The sequence below is a fragment of the Scyliorhinus canicula genome, chromosome 7 (genome assembly GCF_902713615.1).
Source record: "Scyliorhinus canicula chromosome 7, sScyCan1.1, whole genome shotgun sequence".
NCBI classification, from domain to species: Eukaryota; Metazoa; Chordata; class Chondrichthyes; order Carcharhiniformes; family Scyliorhinidae; genus Scyliorhinus; species Scyliorhinus canicula.
This window is the reverse complement of record NC_052152.1, coordinates 170,974,209-170,996,049: the sequence shown is the minus strand read 5'-3', so window position 1 is coordinate 170,996,049 and position 21,841 is coordinate 170,974,209. Positions and strand designations below refer to the sequence as shown.

Genomic DNA, 21,841 nt, shown 5'->3' with positions numbered 1-21,841 from the left:
TATAAAAGGATATGGAGCCAAGGCAGGTGGATGGAATTAAGATACAAGATATAAATCAAACGTGATCTCTCTGAATGGCAGAACAGCCTCGAGGGCCTACTTGTGTTCCTATGTCGCTTTGTCCTGCCTGGGCTGTGAAACTCCATAACTCACTGAAGAAATCTGCTGAGCCGTCAATACACTCTGTGCTTTGCTGTGTGGTTGAATAACATTAAAATTTCACAAAGTACATATAATAATGAAGAAAAGTGCAATGCTGTATATTTAGAAACTCAAGGGGGATCAAATGTGCAGAGTCTTAGCAGGGACTGTCAATCTGGTTTTGAAAATATTGATAAGTAATATATTATCAACACCTACTTGGTTGCCTTTAAACCCTGTGCACAGAATTTGCATATGTTGCATGCAATGTATGCATTGAATCCTGCCATTGAAAGGCAAAGGAATCACAAAATAGAAAATTGTAAAGTTTTGTACTTATATCACTGTAAAATGTGTATTTGTGCAAGTCAATCGGAGAGTAATGATTCAAATCCTACAACAACATTAGCTTACAAATGTATAGCAGTTTTAAGGTCAAAAGATATTTCAAAGTGCTCGAGAGAAAGTCAGGAATGGATGTGGAATTCTAGGATAAGGGACCACGGATTTAGCTGAAGGGCTTGTAAGGCAAAGGGGGCAGGAAGGTATGCAGAGGACCAAAGTCAGCTGAGGTTGGAGAAGGTTGAAGAAATAAGGTAGAGTGAAGTCATGTTGGGTTTGTAGATGAGTACAAAGATTTGAGCAACACAGACCAATTGTACATCAGTGAGGACAGTTATGATAAATGAGCAGGACTTAATGTAGGTCAGAACACAAGGAGTTGATTTTTGGACATGTTGAAGTCTGGAGATGGCAAGTAGGAAGAAAAATGTTGAGAAATTAAATTCTAGAGATGAAAAAACACAGTTGTGGGTTTCAGGAGTAAGGATGATGTAAAGGTAGATGAGCGTCATATTGAGAAGATGGGAGTTAGATGACTTAATGATGGATACCAGACGATAAAAACTAAATAATAGCAAATTACCGCGGATGCTGGAATCTGAAACCAAAAAGGAAATGCTGGGAAATTTCAGCAGGTCTGGCAGCATCTGTAGGGGGAGAAAAGAGCTAACGTTTCGAGTCCAGATGACCCTTTGTCAAAGCAGATAAAAGCGAAATACTGCGGATGCTGGAAATCTGAAATTATACCGGTAAATTCTGGAAAAACTCAGCAGGTGCAGCATCATCTGTGTGGAGCAGTGTTTTTCAAACTTTTTTTTCCGGGGACCCAATTTAACAACTGGCCAACCTTCGGGACCATCGCCAGCCGACCTTCAGGACCCACGCCAGTCGATCTTCGGGACCCATTCTGGCCGACCTTCGTGACCCACCATATTCTCTTACCTTGTTTGCTGCTGACAAAATGGAGGAATCACAATCGTGCCCAAAGCACGTGATGGTGATGCTCGAGACCGTGACCTGCTCTCTGCCTCCCTCAGGCAGGAAGATTACATAATTTTTTAAAAAATCTGCGTCTCCGATTGTTCAAATTCACAGTCTTCAGCTGCAGCAGCCAGCTTTTATATTCAATTTTTATTTATTTTTTTAAAAATTGTAACAGCACGGCATGTTTAATCAAAGAACCAAAGCCCATGTCATTGTCAGACTCTTCAGATTCTTCCGTTTCTTTCTTTCTTTTTCTCTTCAGCAGCAACAGGGGCAGCGGTGGAAACAACTGCTGCAGCAGCTGGGTCACTGCTACCAGCACCAACGTTGCAGATCAGACTATTGACGTCAATATTAGCCAACGCCTTGGCAAACAGACTAGGCCAGAAAGGCTCAATGGTCACACCAGCTGTTTTAATCAGGGCATTGAGTTTGTCTTCAGTGACAGTGACCTCGTTGTCATGCAGAATGAGTATGCTGTAGATACAGGCGAGTTCTGAGGTGGAGGCCATCTCTGCGGGTGGGTCCGATGGTGCTAGACGCCGGGGGGGGTTTGAGGGAGACTTGGCCTTAGCTTTGTCCAGAAGAACCGAGCACTCCCGAACAAGGCAGAGTGAGCAGCAGCGGCTTTTAACTATGCCGGCTGCGAGCAGCCTTTTTACCAGAGAAAAAAAGGCAGCCGCACTGCGCATGCGTGCCTACTCATTGGTGCACAAAACTCTGCGCATGAGCACTGATGAGCAGGCACGCATGCGCAGTGCGGCTGCATTTTTTTAATATGGTAAAAGACAGCTTGCAGCCGGCAAAATTAAAAGCCGGCTGCTTCGGCTCTAGCAAGCAAATTTGCGCAATTGGGAGCGTCGCGATGGACGGCTCCGCGAACCTCCCGACACACGCCCACGACACACCCGTGGGTCGCACCCCGGACTTTGAAGATCACTGGTGTAGAGAGAACCAGAGTTAACATTTTGAGTCCATATTACTCAAGAACATCATCTTCAAGAACAGGATATTTGATGCTCAGCCCAGAATATGTCACGGAGGTGATGCACAGACTGGTTGAACTCGGAACAGGATTCCTCAGTGGTAAAGGAGCAGAGTTTTACAGCAACTAAATTCTAGTCAATTAGTATGAATTGTTGCTGTGTTAAAATCCTTGAGTATCATCACTGTTAGTTCCCTTCCTTGCCTAGCTTGTTCTTCAGTTCACACCAGCCTTTTGGGACATAATGCACACAAACCAAACACATCAGAAGCCATTTTTTAATTCACTTACGGGGTGTGAGCTTCACTGGTTAGGCCAGCATTTATTGCCCAACCCTAAGTGCCCTTCAGAAGGTGGTGGTGAGTTGTGTTCTTGAACCGCTGCAGTCCTTGAGGTGTAGGTACACCCACTGTGCTTTTAGGGAGTGCCAAGATGTTGCCCCTGTGACTGTGAAGGAATGGCGTTATATTTCCAAGTCAGGGTGGTGAGTGACTTAGAGGGTTACCTCCAGCGGTGGGGTTCCCAGGTATCTGCTGCTCTTGTCCTTCTAGATTAAATGAAAATGAAAATCGCTTATTGTCACGAGTAGGCTTCAAATGAAGTTACTGTGAATAGTCCACATTCCAGCGCCTGTTCAGAGAGGCTGGTACGGGAATTGAACTTGGTCTGCTTTCAAAGCCAGCGATTTAGCCTAGTGTGCTAAACCAGCCCCTAAACCAGATGGTAGTGGTTGTGGGTTTGGTAGGTACTGGGTGGCATGGTAGCACAGGGGTTAATACTGTTGCTTCACAGTACAGGGCCCTGGGTTCAATTCTCAGCTTGGGTCACTCTCTGTGCAGAGTCTGCACATTCTCCCCCTGTCTGCGTGGGTTCCTCCGGGTGCTCCGGTTTCCTCCCACAAGTCCCGAAAGACTTGCTTGTTAGGTGAATTGGACATTCTGAATTCTCCCTCAGTGTACCCGAACAGGCATCGTAGTATGGCGACTAGAGATTTTCACAGTAACTTCATTGCTGTGTAAATGTAAGCCTACTTGTGACACGAATAAATTATTATTATGAAGGCACCTTGGTGAATGACTGCAGTGCATCTTGTAGATAGTGTACACTGCTGCCACTTTTCATCGGTGGTGGAGGGTTTGAATGTTTGTAGAAGGGGGAGCGATCAAGTGGGCTGCGTTGTCCTGAATGGTGTCCAGCCTTTTGAGTGTTGTCGGAGCTGCACTTATTCAGGCAAGTGGAGAGTATTCCATTACACTCCTGGTTTGTGTCTTGTAGATGGTGGACAGGTGTCGGCGGGTCAGGAGGTGAGTTACTCATCATAGGATTCCTAGCCTTTAATCTGCCTTGGAAGCCACATTATTAATATGGCTAGTCCAGTTAAGTTTCTGATCAATGGTAACCCATAGGATGTTGATTTTGGGGGATTCAGTGATGGTAATGCCATTGAATGGCAAGGGGCGATGGTTAGATCCTCTCTTGTAGGAAATGATCATTGTCTGGCACTTGTGTGGCATGAATGTAACTTGCCATTTGTCCACCTAAGCCTGGATATTGTCCAGATCTTGCTGCATTTGGACGAGGACTACTTCATTATCTGAGGCGTCGTGAATGGTGCTGAACATTGTGCAGTCATCCATAAAAATGCCTAGTTCAGACCTTATGATGGAAGGTAGGATCATTGATGAAGCAGCTGAAGATGGTTGGGCCTCAGACACTAACCTGAGGAACACGTTGTGGAGCAATATGTGGTGAGCCTGCCTCTGAGTCTGAAGCTCTGGGTTTGAGTTCCACTCCAGGAGTTGATGACACAGAAGATTCATAACATGGTTCAAAATGTGGCTAAGCAGATTGTCAATATATCTATGGTAGATGGTTAGAGTGGGAGAATCCTTGGTGTGGAGTGGCACATCTCAAGCTGGTGCCAGACTGACAACCTGTTCCATGAATGTTTAGCCATGGAAACAGAGAAACATTTGCTCTGTCTGCCTCATGTGCCACTAGATACATAAAGAGGATAAAGGAATTGAACACAATACTTTAAAGAAACACTTTACACTAACCAAACAGATAAGGGGACCACAGGCAGACAGCTCCACACTACAAACTTATTTTATTCCTGCATAGCTTTGTTTGTAGTAAATGGATTCATTTTTATACTTTTCTAATTTGAGTTTTCTTTATATGGTCTAATATTCATAGTTAAACAGCAGTAACTTGCAAGGTAACTCTAAATTGGACTTCTGTTCAAACTATGGAGGGAAGGTTAGGTATAAGATAACGTTCTTTGTAACAATTTTGATGCCAAAATCAACATTATGAGATTGAATTTATATAGCTCCTTTAATGTATAAAGATATCCCAGGGTCCTTCACAGATGCGTAATCAAATATCATCAAGACCAAAAAGAAGGTATTTGGAGAGGCGACCTAAGATGGCCGTCTTAAGAAGGGCATTAAAGGAGGTGGAGGGGGAGGAATTTACAAAGAGAATCTCAGAGCATAGGATCTAGACAGCTGAAGGCACATACTTGGGGCAAAGGGTGGGGAGCATGGACAAGTCAGAGAAATGGAGCGCTCTGAAGGTGATTTAGGGCTAGAGGATGTGACAGAGATGGGGAAGGACACGACCATGAGGGATTTGATTGCAATGATGAGAATTTTAGCCTGGAGTCACTGGGTGGCAACATAGGACAGGAAGGAGGAGTGCTGGATGAGCTGGAATTAATGCAGCATAGGTTTACAATACGGGGAATAGGAGGCCAACCTGGTTGATTTGAATGGTGAAGTCTGGCACTGACAAATGCACAGTCAAGGTTTTCAGCAGTAAATGGGCTGATGTGGGACGGAGACTGGCAATATTGTGCAGCAGCAGGTTAGTCTGATGGAAAATATTTCAGATCAAACAGGACACGGATTGCAAGCAGTCCACTTCAGCCAAAATCAATGGCCTGCACTGGGTTGGAATCAATGCTGAGGATATGGAGTTTGTGCTGGGAGTGAAAAACCATGGCTTCAGTTTTCCCAATGACTAACTGGAATAAATTGTGGCTCATCTGGAACTGAATGTTGAACCAGCCGTCTCACTTCACAGAGGCAATACAGAAGATGAGAGAGCTGGTGGAGAGATATGCTTAATGTGTGGAACACTGACCATGTACCTAAGGATGATGAGAAAGGAGAGTGGGATAAGGGTGTATGCTTGGGAGGCTCCAGAGCAGCAGTGTCAGCACTCTAAGCTAAGCCATTGTTAGAGATGCCCTGACTACAATTGGTTAGGTCAGAGTGTATTCAACCAAGAGATGTCCCACTGAACTGGACAGCTGAGTAGAGAGATTGAAGGAGGATGGCGTCCCCCTTTATCGAAGGCTGCAGCAAGCAGGAATAATGCAGTTAGATCATAGTCAGAAAAATATGTAATCTGTGGCTTTGTTCTTTTAATTATGGAGGACGTTGCCTTGTTTCACCTTGAACTAAGGTTGTTCTCTGGCACCAACCTGTGACCAGTGGCTCGGATGAAGGATTCTTACCAATATCTAATTAATATTGCAAATGGCGAATTTCCACTCTCACTCTTACATGAGAGCTCGACACAAACATGCTTAACAGTCGCGGAGCTCAGGTTCCCATGAGAATGCAGATTGAGAACATTCCTTTTTTTAACTGCTTCAGTTTACTAAGTGTCCCAGAGATGCAGTGGACTGTAAGCACTGTATTTGGTTTGACACTTTGCTGCTCGTAGAAAACTCAAGGTGAAGTACAGCAGCCATCAGGAGGAATGTGCATACTGGAGTCAAATCAGAACCTGACCTTGGAATTGCATTGCCCCATTTTAAAGGGGGTGTGAATACAGAGAAAGAATCGGGAAATGCCATCAAGTGGATGATAGATCCTCTCCAGAAGGGAGGAGGGACACTCCTGCCAGACCTCCTTCTGCCCTGCAGTTTCTATGCATTCCATAACTCACTCTAAAATTCCCGAGAAGTGATAATGATTGTAGTGGGGATGAGATTAAAACAGAGGCTGATAGATACCGTTAACAGCAAATCTGAAATCAATGAGAATCTTTGATGTTGAAAAGACCACAAGCTGTACCCGGGGAGCTGGTTCTGCTGTAAACCTGTAGGTGCCGCTGTTTCCTCTCATTATCTCCAGATTACCAGTTTCTTAATTCAGGATGAATATCAGAATGAAGGAACCTTCGCAGAGACAGACTAGACTTGTTGATCTCCATTAACAGACGGCGGAAATAAATTAGAAAAGCCGTTCACGGACCACGGCATTGTTTGAAGCGGGGGGGGGGGGGGGGGGAGCTGGATGATAAGACAAAGTGTAGCTGGAAACTGGTGAGATCCTCATCTCTGCTTGGCGTTGTGAAGCCGTTTCCACCTCTCAGCAGCCCATGTTAATCCAGTAGGATTTCTATTCCAAAACAGCAAGAGCTTTTACACAAAGGTTCGTAAAAAGAAATGATTCTTGCATCATCTCCAGCTAATTTTAGGCAATGGACATAATCTCCGCGTCCGGTGGAGTTAAAAAGATATTTATTATTGTGAACAGCAGGGTAAGTAACAGATGTGCATGTTTAAAATGCCGTGTTTTACCCACTGCAGTTAAAACGCTCTTTTTAAAAAAATGATTTCACTGATGACTCTCACGTTTGTTTCTTTCAAGAAACCTCCAGCCACCCGGTTTAGAGTCGGTTGTCAAAATAAACAATGCACTGGCAATTGGGCACCAATTAAACAGAGCGTTACTTTATTTCATTCCATTATTCGTGAGGATTCAGAACAGATATCATGTTGGGGGGGGGGGGGGTTGAATTGCATTTTGCCAAAATGCATTATTGTTATCAATTTTACTCAACCAATCTCCATCAAACACGATGGCGGAATTGGGTTGTCACCTGGGGAGCGTTAACATTGGGGTGGGCAACACCGCCAGAGATTCTAGACTCACGGGTACATTCAACACGGGGGGGGGGGGGGGGGGGGTGCAACGGCCAGATAGCAAAGGACCCAGTTCTCACAGAGGGGTAGATCCCATACAACGGTCTCTTTGAAAACTTTGCCGCCAAGAATGTAATGTTGACGCCAATCAATGTTGCAGGACGTCAACTTAAGAAGATAAAGGAATATGTAAGGGCGGGCAGGCTACACCAGGTCGAGTGAAGATGCGATTCTAAGTTAGTGCTCGGGGTTGAGTTGTGTTAGGCTGCATGTTTCACAACACTCGTCTGCGTTGTCAGACTTGAACATAATTTGTCCCTTTTGGAATCACTTCCCCCACAAAACTGATCAACGAGTCCATCCCCGTCCTGATCACCCAGTGCTGCCAATGTGAGTGGCCTCCCTTTTGAAATCGGTTCTGACATAACTGATGGGCCAAATCCATCTTGCACAGCCAGTCTTTTTCTGGCCAGGTGTTGAAATACTTTTAAAACATTTATGAAAATAACACGTTTAGCCTCCTCGCTCCGAAAGTGCTCGGGGAGTAGTCTCTTCTGATGGTGTTATTATTATTTTGGCAACTCTGAGAAATTGTTAATTTCTCGCCGAGTTGGGCCGGCTACATTCACATTCTGAAGCAAGGCTTTGGACAGGACACTGAGGGAACGGTTCACCACACTCTTGTTGCACAATTGCAGGGGTGGTGCACTAAATTCAAACGCGGTTCCTGGGCAGGAGGGGACTGGAATATGTAAACGATTGTCAAGCTGGCTGGGAAAAATAAAATGGCAGGAACTTTGGTCAAGGAGGAGGGGGAGGGAGCGTGGGGGTAGAATAAATCTTTGTCACCTCGACAGGGAAACTCCGGGGATGTCTAGGACAATTGGGAGCAACTTCATTTCTGAGGCTGTTGCAGCCACGTGCTGTAGAGATGCCTTCAATTCCTCGAGGAGGGAAGATGAAAACATTGCGGTGCCTTTAAAGAGACGTCGATCGTTTATGGGGTTTTTTTTGACGTACGTGGGTAGACTTCAGTATTATTTAAGTATGTACACACACCAGTGGGTTGTAACACCCGCGATGCTGGATTCCAAACAGTACCGTCTAACGTCCCAATCCGTCCAAGTAAAAAAAGATTCAAAACACTGATTTCGCCTTTGACAATAGCACAGCTGAAAAATAAACAAAATACATCTTGGGAAGTAGCTGAAAATGCAAATATCTCTGTCAGAAAATGTGTGGTTTCATGTGTGGTCGATTATTATTCCAGTTTTTGTTTTATATTACAGATTCAGGCTGATGAAACGCAAAACTGCAAGTGGGTGGTTTAGGAGTGGAAACCAAATTGCAGTCAATGTTTCTGAGAGACAGCTATATGTCGGGCTGAGATCTCGAGTTCCTGTCAGTCAATACACGGCAGCAGCAAAAAAAAAATTTTTTTTGGGGGGGGGGGGGGGGGGGGGTGGGGGTGGTTGATGTCAAAATATTGATGTCAAGGCAAGATCAGGTGTAAAATGCGCACTGTTGTGTTTCTTGCCTCAGACTTTGCAGAGTGTGTTGTCTGAATTGAAAGGGGGGTTATATCAGAATGCTGCCATTTGTTGATGGGGGGAATAAGTTAGAAAAGTTGTAGGTTTCTCATGGAGTGTGGAATGTGACCCCCTCCCCCTCTCTGCAGAAGCTGCCTGTGCCTTGCACTGACGTCCAGCTCCAGCAATGTGGACAGCGCTCGCGGGTCCATTGCGAGCTCCCCCGCTCCCAGGGAAATCTGTCCCCTTGAGCAGATTAAATGGAGCTATTTGTTTCACCGATTAATGGATAAAGCGCCGCGCCCGCGCTACCTGACACTGCGTTCGAGAGATGCACTTGCTCCGTCTTTGTAGGTCATTCGGATCTGAGGAACCTTTTAGGTCTGACTGCCAAATCCCTTTATTTCCCCCAGCTTGGAGAATGGATGGAGAAAGCGGCCAGGTGAAAGCTCTGCACTGAATCCTGACACCCGGGCAGTTGAAGTGTGATTTATTCAACCCAGCCTTGCTGAAGAAAAGAATACGAAAGAGGGAGAAAAAATGCCTGCGGGAATAAACAGGGGGGAATCTCGGTCGACCAGCTCGCTGCCTCCGGATCCCATGGAGATCATCAGGAGCAAGGCTTGTTCCAGAAGAGTAAAACTCAATGTTGGGGGTCTGGCACACGAAGTACTTTGGAGAACCTTGGACCGGTTACCCCGGACGCGGCTGGGTAAGCTTCGAGATTGCAACACTCATGAGTCCCTTATGGAAAGCTGTGATGATTACAATTTGGAGGGGAACGAATACTTTTTTGACCGTCACCCCGGGGCGTTTACGTCTATTTTGAATTTTTACCGCACGGGCAAGTTGCATATGATGGAAGAGATGTGCGCCCTGTCCTTTAGCCAGGAACTCGACTACTGGGGAATTGACGAGATCTACCTGGAGTCCTGCTGTCAGGCCAGGTACCATCAGAAAAAGGAGCAAATGAATGAGGAACTGAAGCGGGAAGCGGAGACGATGAGGGATAGAGAGGGGGAAGAGTTTGATAACACCTTCTGTGCGGAGAAACGGAGGAAACTTTGGGACCTTTTAGAGAAACCCAGCTCCTCGATGGCTGCAAAGGTAATCCTCATTTGAATTCCAAAAGTAAATGTTTCATGCAACCTAAAAAATATAATTCAAGACAAGTCGATTTTAAAGATTGCATGGCATATGGAGCTGTGTTGCAGCTGTTTGAGGATAAAATGATAATTAGAGTAAATCTAGATTGACAGTTCATCCAACATAATCTATAATAGAATATTGCGCTGTGAGAGTTATTAAAAGCAAGGTAAATACAATTAGATGTCCCGACACATTTTAAAATCATTGTAATTAGTTGTTATTTGCAGGATCGGGTCAGACTTCTAGATTGCACTTGTTTGCTTAAGCAAGGTTAACATTTTCTTTTCAACACACAAGGGCTTACATAGGGCAGCGGTTTGAAGACTATTTAATAGAGGGACCAGTTGATGCAGCTGACAGCCACAATACTCTGATGTGCGCTTTGCACGTTTACATGATTTATTAAAGTATTTCATGCTTGAAATGAGTTTATAAAATGCTTTGTATCATATGATTGGCTGTGAATTTCAATGAGAGTGCTTTCATTGTCCTTGATGAAAGGATTGCTCCAACCTTGGTTGGGGAACTCCTGTTTGAAAGGATTTTCTAATATTATTCTGGTAATAATATTTAGAGAAGTCTCTTGAACTTGGAGAGGTAGAGGCGTATCTAATGCAATGTATATAGCAGCCCTCATTTTCACTATTGGTACCATGTTGGCATTGTCTTTTCCAATTAATGTCAAATATATTGCAGTGAAGAGCCTAAATTGCTAAGTGAGGATTGATGACATTAGCATTAGAGACGACAAGCTAAACTCGTGAAAATAGATAATTTGGTGGCCATGCCAATCTTCTGCATTCGCTACTCTCAGCTTCACAGTGGGCAAAGCTAATCCAGTATAGAGGACAACCGAAAGCTTATCAGGATGATCACTTTACTGTCTAATAATAAGTTATTTAAGTTGTGTATAAATTCAATCCTTAAATTTATTGGAGCAAATGATTCTATTTTAATGTATCAGTCATTTCAAAACTAATACATAAATAGTCTGAAAACATCAACATAAACTGCTGTTTTATAGATGAATTTGAAGTAGCTGGAGTACATTGGGCAGCACGGTAGCATAGTGGTTAGCATAAATGCTTCACAGCTCCAGGGTCCCAGGTTCGATTCCCGGCTGGGTCACTGTCTGTGCGGAGTCTGCACGTCCTCCCCGTGTGTGTGTGGGTTTCCTCCGGGTGCTCCGGTTTCCTCCCACAGTCCAAAGATGTGCGGGTTAGGTGGATTGGCCATGCTAAATTGCCCGTAGTGTCCGAAAAAAGTAAGGGGGAGGGAGCGGGGGTTGTTCAGTTACGGGTATAGGGTGGATACATGGGTTTGAGTAGGGTGATCATTGCTCGGCACAACATCGAGGGCCGAAGGGCCTGTTCTGTGCTGTACTGTTCTATGTTCTATTGCAATTGGTATTTGGCAAAATGAGTTGCAATTCTATATGCTGATATGCAGGCAATGTCTAAAAGTCTTTTAAAATAAATCAGATAGACAATCAATGATAGTGATACTTAATTTAAAATAATAATGAATTAATGCAGTGGAAAATATAATAAGGAAGACAGATATTATCTATCCTCTCAAATGTTTAATTAGTGACTATTCATTCAGCCAGTAGTACCACATTAGTTTTCAATAATAACCATGAAGAAATGAAAATAGAATTGTAATGCAAAATTATCTATTAGTTCATCAATCCTGCATCTCCCATGAACCAAGTGCAATTTGCTCTGCAATGGATGCTTTTCAGGTTAATGTACTGAGAAGACTTCCTCTGAGGAAATCTTCAGGATCTCCAAAAGTAACTGAATGGATCTCCAGGTCTCCATCAGACCCAAAAACTTAAAAATATATATTGACAGTTTTGATATATATGGCCAGTCCAGTGCCATACTAGGATGAAAGTATTGAGCAAGTTTGAAGCAGGCAGAGGTGAAAAAAGGTTCATCTGGGGCATCAGTTCAGTTCAATTCAGCCAGATGGTAATTGCCTCGGAGCTTAATTAGCATGAAGCAGTATTAAGTTATGTGTAGTTAGTAGTGTGAAACATACTTACTGCTCTAACAGTTTGTAATGTCATCTCTTATTATCAGTTTTCAAAACATCAAACTATCCCATATTTATTTTTCTAATTTACTACATTTTATATTTTCATTAGGGCCAATTGTGCAGCCTTACTGCAAGTACATAGAAACATTTTTGCACCCAGCTTGGGCCACCTGATTATTCCTATGACCAACTTTCTCAATATATCAACATGTGCATATTTGACATTTTATTTAATACTTTTATCCTTTCATACCTATTAACAAGTTTTTTGCTGTGTGTGTGTATATACATAGACACATCTGTCACTTTGTCTGCCTCTCCTTAGTTTAATTTATATCCTTACGCTGCACATTCTCCTTCATTGATTTACCTTGAAAGTGTCAATTTTTTCCTTTGTGACTTCTCAGTTTATTCTGTCTATACTTTATAGAATGATATTTAGCTCACAGCTTACCTAATATTGCACTTAACTGCACTCTTGTAAAGGAAAAAGTGCTATAAGAGGACATGTTGCTGCAGAAGTGTTATGTAAATAGATTTGTTTTTCTGGGACCTTTTGTGAACATAGATGTAATAGAATTGTGGATGTTGATATTTAGATTTCCTCAAAGAAAAAGGTACAGTCACAAAATGGAGCATTTATATCCGATATCTTGGGCAGTATTTCAGGAAAGGCTGCATTTGCCTGTGATGTATTGCATGTGTATCAAAGGTCATGTTTCCCAAATAAATGCCTCGCTCTGATTTATACTTGAGATAGATTGATGTTCAATCTCTATAACTTCATCTTCCAGAATATACTGAGCATAACAATGTACATTTCACAGCTTTCCTGTGCTCTTGAACAGAGCAGTCCCTGCTATGTAGGTTAATATTCTGGACCATTTCCTGACACCCCGATTTTTTTCTAATTAGGTTTTGACAGAAAATGTAAATTAGTAAAATGAACTGAAATGTATATATTAATGATTTATTTATTGCAACTGTAAAATATATAAAAGTTTTTCAGTAATTTTAATCGAAGAAAAATGTAGATAGTGTATCAGTGCAGCTTGAAATGCCAAACTTCAAGTTTAAACATAGCTTCAGCAACAGAAGCAACAGAAGCATTGAATTTGAAGGCTTTTAAACCGCTGGTCAATATAGAGAGAACTCTCAGTGGAACAAAACAAGTTGTTGTACAACAAATATATTTCCAAATGAAATAGGGCTTTATAACTTTCAACACGTATCAGGTGTTGTAAAGGATATGTGAAGATTTTATGGAGTATACCACAGGGAGTCTGCTCTTAGTGGAGTAGTTCAATTCACACTCTGAATTCTAGTTCATTCTGAACTATGCTGGGTAGGCAGTTGCTATTGGCACTTAGCTACATGGAGAGGGGAGAATTGGAAGGGCAGTCATGGCAACATGGGCACCATTTGATTCTCCTGGTGACTGGTTTGGTACCCTGGTAATATTCTGGAAGTACGGCTTGTCTCCACAATCTGATAAATCATACAATCTTAAAACAGCGGAATTAGAAAGAGCAGTATGGAAGACTGAGTTAGCACTGATATCAAGACTTTTGTTTGTGTTTAGGGAATCTTCGTGTGAGAGTTGTATTTTAATGTTAAGACAAGTACAGTTCTGATTGTAAAGAGTGCAATATAATAATGCCCCTATATTCTGTTGGCAGGAAGCTACTTTTATTTGTGTTAATATTCCACATATCTTCTTGATTTCTTCCCAATTAGGTGTTGACAGAAAATAATGACAATATAAATTAAACATGCATAGAAAACAATTATTTTTGCAAACTGTAAAATGCTTAAAATTTCCAAATGATTTATAATTCTTAGAAAAATTGGTATGGTACACAAGAGGACTTGTGGTGCAATCTATACTGTCCCTGCCTCTGAACCAGAAACTCCAGGTTCAAATCCCACCCCAGGACTTAAGGGCCAAAGAAGATGCATTCATATTATGGCCAACAGGTTGAGTATCAACCTGAAAATCCTTCCAACACACACCAATGGCAGGCATAAGAGCAGGAGAGACCCCTGATCCGCCATGCTTGATGTGGAGTGGCACCCATCAAGCTATAAGCCATTGGCGACAGCATAGCACAGTGTTCCAGGAAAAATCTCACCATTGTAACAGATGAAAGTCTTTCTTGCACAACACTAGGTGTAGGAAGAGAAACAGTAACAATATCAATGTAGTCCTAAATGCAAAACTTCAAGAATTTATCTGCTGGAATAAATCAATAGACTACATCCTAGGTTTATATGTCTATGGTTGAAAGGTTTCATCAAACTACTGTGTAAAACTTGATGATGTTTCAGTTGTCGATACTAGCAAGCGGTTATCGCTTATCCATACCACACAAAACAGATTAACTGACCATTCTTCCCGCTGTTTGTGAAATTCTGCTCAAATTGCACTTGAGAGCCGTTCCTGTATAATAACAATGTAATACATTAAAATAGTTCTTATGAAGTGTATTGAAATATTTCTCACAGACGTGATGGGATTTTTATATATGCAGCTCTCTCAAGCTATTTATTATATTTCTTTTTGATTAATGATGTGTAGAGTACAGAATGTTTGCCCTTTTGTGTGATTCGCATTTAATGATTGCATACTGTTGGGTACTGTTAGGATTGGTATCACAACATGTTCGGCCACTAACTATTGTCTTAGTGAGCTAGGTACTATTTGAGGCAGCGATACAATTTGGTTGGTCTAATAAATTGTTAGATGATACATCTCAACACAGATCAATAATGGTTGTTAATAGCTGTAAATATTCTATATTTTATTCTACCGTATATATGTGGTGCAGAAGTAATAAAAATAGAATATAGCATGTTGAATCTCCTAATCTTTTCCACAAATAATTAAATAAGATAAAACCTGTGTTAACTGATTAAAGGTTAAAATCATTTCATCTGTATTCACATTTTGCATTAAAAATATCAAAAAAGGTGTGATACAATATCTTCACTCTATTCCATAAAAACAAATTAATTTGTTGCACAAAAACACAAACTGGAGTTGCAGGAAATCTGAAGTAAAAACAGAAAATGATGGAAAAACTCACAGGCAAAATCTGTGTAAATATAAATAAAGCTAATGTTTCAGGTTGATGATTTTTCGTCATACGTTTAGGTGGATTGGCCATGCTAAATTGCCCCTTAAGTATCCAAAGATTAGGTGGGGCTGTGGGGATGTGGCTGGCCTGGGTGGGGTTCTCTTTCTGAGGGTTGGTGCAGACTCGATGAGCCGAATGGCCCCTTTCTGCACTATAAAACCTTAGAAATGATAGAGTTGGAACAGGTTTTAAGCAAGTACAGAGGCTGGGAAAAGTTGGAGGTGGTGAGGTGTGGAAAGAACAAAAGAGAATTTATGTGATAAGAGTGGAAACCAGGAGAAATTAGGTGACAAAAGGGATGGTGGTGCAAGGAAAAGAGAGATACTAAGGGGACAAATAAATGAACGGAAAATGGGTCCAGGGGAGGTGTAAATGAGAATATCAGCAATAAGATTAACAGCTGCCATCTGAGAAAATTAGGAAAAAAGGTTATAACCTGAAACCGTCGAGTCCAATGTCGCAGGTGCCAGAGACTGTAAAGTGCCAAGCCAAAAGATGAGGTGCTGCCCCACTAGCTTACATGGAGCTTTGCTGGAACACGAGAAGGACAGAGAGGTCAGATGGGAGTTGAGCAGAGAATTAAAATGACAGGTGACTGAAAGCTCAGGGTCACGCTTATGAACTGAATAGAGATATCCTGCAAAGCTGTCATGCAATCTCATTCCTGTCCAATATAAAGGGTACTACATCATGAACAGCAAATACAGTATGCAAAATTGCAAGAAATGAACGTAAATTGTTGTTTCACCTGGAAGGAATATTTGGCACCTTGAATAATGAAAAGGGAGGAGGTAAGGGACAGGCACAGCCAATCCAATGCTTGCATGAGAAGATGTCATGGGAAAGGGAGGGATGGTGCAGGAGTGCACCAGGGCAAGGGCTCCCAAAAAATAGGTCCTGATCACCAATGGGGTTGCAAAAGTCACAGTTTGGGCTGCAAGCTCCCCCATCTCCAAGCAGTATTGGTGACTGCAGAGAGGGGGTAACCTGGACAAGAGGCACTGGCAGGAGAGCCCAGGACCACTGGATTGATACCGCTAAGCAGCATTGGGCAGGTAGTAAACCCAAAGTGCACATTAACCACTGGGCAGCATGGTAGCATAGTGGTTAGCACAATTGCATCACAGCTCCAGGGTCCCAAGTTCGATTCCCAGCTTGGGTCACTGACTGTGCAAAATCTGCACGTTCTCCCCGTGTGTGCATGGGTTTCCTCCAGGTGCTCCAGTTTCCTCCAGTCCAAAGATGTGCAGGTTAGGTGGATTGGCCACGCTAAATTGCCCTTAGTGTCCAAAATTGCCCTTAATGTTGGGTGGAGTTACTCGTTTATGGGGATAGGGTGGAGGCGTGGGCTTGGGTAGGCTGCTCTTTCCAAGAGCCGATGCAGACTCGATGGGCCGAATGGCCTCCTTCTGCACTGCAAATTCTATGATTAACTTCAGAAAACATTACTTGCAGCGTATTTGAGCGGGACCAAGATATTTCTGCACCAACTTCTTACTGGTGGAGCTCCTCAAGTGTACCTGTGTACAGAAAAAACTGGAAGGTCACCCGGTTGAGCCAAATAGCTGGGATGGCGGCTTCAAACCTAACTCTGTTTTAGTTCCTGTCTGCCTGTTGTTCAGGCTCTTTACCTAGGAAGCATTGTTTCTATACCGTTGTATCGCCAGCTAGACCAAAAGGGGAGGGAACAAATGGAGAGGGTCTGGTGAATAAGTGAGTGAGTGAGTGAGTGATTGTGGGGAGGGGCGTTGGAAAGAGGGGCTGCTGAGTGAGTGAGGGGTGTTGGGAGGAGTTGCGGCTTACTGAATGAGTGAGTAGAGTTGGGAAGGGGGCTGCTGAGTCAGTGAGTAGGGGAATGGGGTTTGGGAAGAAGTGCTGGTGTGGGGTTGGAGGGTGTGGGTAGGTGAGTATGGCTAGAATAGTCCCTTCTGGATATGGAAAGGGGAGAGGAAGGTAAAATGTGTTGTGGTGGCATCACACTCAAGGTGGAGAATATGGCAGAATATGGTTCATTGAACATGGAGGCTAGTGGAATCGAAGGCGAGGACAAAAGAAACCCTAATAATGGTTCTTGAAGAAAGGGGCAGGAGTCATCACAAAAGTGTGGGAAATGGATCTGAGAGTCCAGTCAACCACAGTGGAAGGGAATCCCCAGTTGGTAAAAAGGACATATTAGATGCACTGGTCTGGAATGTGATATTGTCAGAACTGATGCAATGGAAAGGGAGAAACTGGCAGAATAAAACCAAGCTTTTGCAGAAAGTGAGTTGTACAAAAGTGTTATCAAGGTAGCTGTGGGAGTCATTGAGCTTATAGTGGGTATTGGCTGATAGCCAAACCTCAAAAATAGAGACAGAGAAGTTGAGGAAGAGAAGGGAAGAGTTGGAACCTAGACATGTGAAGGTGAGTGAAATTGGGAGCAAAATTGATCAACCTTTCCAGAGTGAGGGGCTGTAGGTGCACCGATATAGTCATCAATATAACCAAAAAGAGATGAGGACAGGAACAAAAAATGTTCCACACATCCCTCGAATAAGCAGATACAGCTATAGCGGTGCCTTTAATTTGGAGGAAGCAAGTGTGATGAATAAAAGTTGTTCCATTGGGGAATAAGTTCAGCCAGGCAGTGGAGGATGGTGAGGGATGGGGACTGGTTGGACTTCTGTTCAAGGGTGGAGCTGAAAGCTCTCAGGCCACCCCGACAGCGGGTGGCAGTAGAAAGGGGTTGAATGTTCATTGTGAAAAAGAGATGGTAAGGATCAGGAAGCTGGGAATTGTTAATGTGGCTGAGGGTATACGAAGTTGCAGATGTAGTTGGTCGAGGGAAGAAAAGAGTTAGGTAGGAAGAAATCAATTCAGCGGGGGCAAGAACAAGTGAAGCCGTGGGTCTACTATGGCAATGCTACTTGTGGATCTTCACAACTAGGTAGAAAGAGGGTGTATGGGATTAGGGGGCTATGAGGCTGGAGGCAATGGAGGGAAGATAGCCAAAGAAGGTGAGATCAGTGACAGCCTTAGAAATGGAGGAAGGAGAAAGCATCAGAGAGTTGGTATCCAGCTTGCAAAATGTAGAGGTTGATTTACCAAAAGGCAATAACATACCCTTGTCTGCAGCTCAATATTCAGGTTGGAACAAAGAGACAGAGTACCACAAGTAGGGAGATTGAGATCAGTTAGAGTGGATGAGGGGAGCAGAGAAATTGAGAGGGCCAGTATCATGCCAGTGACAACCTATCGAGGGCAAGAGGCTGGAGGGAAAGGCCCAAATGGAACAAGATTTCTTAAGATGGATGAAAGGGTCTGCTATGAGGGTGCTATGAGGGGGAAGACTCCTAATAATAATAATCTTTATTGTCACAAGTAGGCTTACATTAACACTGCAATGAAGTTACTGTGAAAAGCCCCTAGTCACCACATTCTGGCGCCTGTTCGGGTACTCAGAAGGAGAATTCAGAATGTCCAGATGATCTAATAGCACGTCTTTCGGGACTTGTTGGAGGAAACCGGAGCACCCGGAGGAAACCACGCAGACACGGGGAGAACGTGCAGACTCCGCACACAGTGACCCAAGCCGGGAATCGAACCTGGGACTCTAGCGCTGTGAAGCCACTGTGCTAAGGACTACGCTACTGTGCTGCCCTAGTCAATGAATTGGATGCAGAGGCAAAGAGCTGACTTTCACATCAAGCTTGAAGTTGATTGAGGTGGGGATGTAAGGGGTTGAAGCTGAGGCCTTCACTCAGGGCTGATCATTCGGTTCTGAGAAGGGAAGATCAGAAGGAATTGTGAAACATGGCATGGGGTGTGATTGGAAGAAGGGATAAGGTCAGAGAAAGGTAAAGGGGAAGTAGGATTAGTACATTTGTCATGTTCCATTTAATTTCATGTTGAAGTTTCCTAAACATATTAAAATATAGAATCTGTCCTCATAGAATTTACAGAATTTACAGTGCAGAAGGAGGCCATTCGGCCCATCGAGTCTGCACCAGCTCTTGGAAGAGCACCCTACTTAAGCCCACACCTCCACGTTATCCCGGTAACCCAGTCACCCCAGCTAACCTTTTTTGGTTATGAAGGGCAATTTATCATGTCCAATCCACATAACCTGCACATCTTTGGACTCTGCACAGATCCAAGCCAGGAATTGAACCTGGGACCCTGGAGCTGTGAAACACTAGCTCACCACTGTGCTACCGTGAGGCCCTGAAACTATAATTAGGTAACTATAATTACCTATATACCTAATTACCAATAATTACCCATAACCTAAGAGGTCCTATAATTAAGTAACAGATAATTGTTTATGCCAACAGATTATCCTGATTGAGTTGTTTTTATTCCCAAAAGTTCAAAACAAATATGAGGGAAATGGAATATTTCCTGCATTTGTTTTACCTAGTTAGTTCCTGTCAATGTGCACTCAATTTTACCAGCATTCTGGAGATCCTATGCAGATATGTTTGCAAAGCTGCGACTGACCTATATTCTGTGTTATTGAGTCTGACTTACCTACTTGTTCAGTTAAAACTGGTAATTGTGCAAGAAGATTATTTTTCAACTCCAGGAGAAATAAGTTAGTTTGATCACTACTTTGGGATTATTTAAGTATTTTGCAATGCAGTAAAATATCTGATATGTCATTTAAGGAGTACTCTGCATCATAGCGATTGTGATTCTTAATAGTACAACTTAGACAAGGGTACATTCTCAGTAAATCCTTGGTTGTAAACTCACACTTTTTGAAATCACATATGCCAGTCAAGTCATTTTTGGGAGCATTTTGTAAACTTTTGTGAAATTCAGTCTTTATTACAGCTGGACTTGAGAATTGACAAACTATAATTTTGGTGAAACAGCTTAATTCTATCAGTGTGGTGAGGTCTATGGTAGAAGGTGATGAAGGCAATTGGCGGCACGGTGCCGCAGTGGTTAGCAGTGCTGTCTCATGGCACTGAGGACCCGGGTTCGATCCTGGCCCTGGGTCAATGTCCGTGTGGAGTTTGCACATTCTCCCCGTGTCTGCGTGGGTCTCACCCCCACAACCCAAAGGTGTGCAGGGTAGGTGAATTGGCCACGCTAAATTGCCCCTTAATTGGAAAAAAAATTATTGGGTATTCTAAATTTATTTTAAAAAAAGAAGGTGGTGAAGGCAACAGTCAATGGAGTCAAACCGGTTACATTACTGACTGGTCGGACAAGGATGAAATATCTTCTCTTTAGCTTTTATTAATGATTCATGTTAATGTAATAATGAAACTAATGGCAGTATTTAGCACTAATTGTTCAAATTCTTCCAAAGTAACTCTCCCTATTGGCACCTCCATTGTTGCTTGAATCATAATTCACTTCACTCAGTGAATATTTGTAGTTTACTTATGTATATTGGTATAATGGTGACTTGTTGCAGAATTTATAATCAGTTGTAGTGAATGTGCTTTTTTCTCCAATAAATAAATTATATTGCCAGTACTTTGCATAGAGAAACCATCATCATTTCTGCAGTGTCTTAATGGTAAGGATCCAGGACATTTTTTTATTATACATTTTAATGATGTGAAATGCAAAGCATTGCAGGATACTTTCTGACACAGTTTTGGAAGGTTTCTTCACTTTGCTCTACTTTAGATCTTAAACTTTGAAAGATTTGGTAAAACTTTTGGATTGAGCAGATGCAGGGATGGAAAGCTATTGGGTATTTTATCTTGCCAATGCTCTCCACTCTTGGAGGTGCCAATTCATACATGGAATGACTCCCAAGGTATGGCTCTTAATATCTGATCCATGAGTTGAACAGCAATGTCCAGGGCTATTTGACTGTGGGGTTATTATCGAATCCTGTTCTTCTCTGATATCGACACACACATGTTTCCCAACAAAATAATTAGTTGGCCTTTGGGTTGGGAATCCTGGATGGTTTGCCCCTTTGTACCCCAGAAGACTGAGGCTAGTTGAACCGCTGTTAACCTTCCCACCAGGGATTAGTTTGTTCAATGTAGATTCATAACTGGAACTTTATCAATTTTATCAGTTTTGTGCTGCCTTTACTACCTGAAGCTAGCTGGTGTTTGTAAAATCCACAGCATGTTCAGCTATTAAATCAGACAATCTCTCTCAAATTCTGCATTTGCCACATTATGGCTAATTTTAGCTGTGCGTCAGTGCCTGGACACATTTATCAAATTGACAGCAGCCTCATGCTCTCATAGTTCTTTGTAGCCCCTGTTTATTTATATTGCTTTCAGAGCCAGATGCTGTTACACAAAAGTACTAACCCTGAATGTGGTTTATTACTTATGTCATTAATCACTCATAAGAAGGAAACACAGAAAGTTACAAAAATTGCATTGATAAAATGCACATTAAAAAATTAGCTGATCAATTTGACTTGTGCATCACATTTGTGATTAATAACACAAAGGCAAACTATGTTTTGTTTAGTGCAAGTTTGGATGCTTGCCTTACTTGCTGTGTATGGTACTCCATTAACATGTCATGTTTGGGACTGAAGACCTTGAACCAAATATAAACATGTACACTGAGCATAAGTAATCAGAACTAGCATGACCAGCAAGAGGGGCTCGAACCT

At 42.6% G+C, this 21,841-nt stretch overlaps 2 protein-coding genes across 3 annotated transcripts in view; one reads left to right on the top strand and one right to left on the bottom strand.

Moving 5' to 3' along the window:
- Nucleotides 1–1,676: 1,676 nt before the first annotated feature.
- LOC119968665 (60S acidic ribosomal protein P1-like) lies at nucleotides 1,677–1,979 on the bottom strand. Its single transcript, XM_038801279.1, has one exon. It carries the CDS (start codon nucleotides 1,977–1,979, stop codon nucleotides 1,692–1,694), a length of 288 nt encoding a protein of 95 aa, XP_038657207.1. The 3' UTR covers nucleotides 1,677–1,691.
- A 4,775-nt stretch (nucleotides 1,980–6,754) lies between these two features.
- Nucleotides 6,755–21,841, top strand: part of kcnb1 (potassium voltage-gated channel, Shab-related subfamily, member 1) — a 407,684-nt gene continuing 392,597 nt past the window's right edge. The window contains exons 1-2 of one of the 2 annotated variants that reach the window (XM_038803262.1): nucleotides 6,755–6,903; nucleotides 9,340–10,033. In XM_038803262.1, coding sequence (XP_038659190.1) covers nucleotides 9,467–10,033 — 567 coding nt within the window. In that variant the 5' untranslated portion in view covers nucleotides 6,755–6,903; nucleotides 9,340–9,466. Of the gene's footprint in view, nucleotides 7,013–9,339; nucleotides 10,034–21,841 lie in introns of both variants that reach the window. The other variant, XM_038803261.1, reaches the window with a different exon arrangement.

Excerpts from the sequence above, each read along its gene's own strand:
- LOC119968665 (XM_038801279.1), bottom strand. The coding sequence starts at position 1,979 with ATGGCCTCCACCTCAGAACTCGCCTGTATCTACAGCATACTCATTCTG.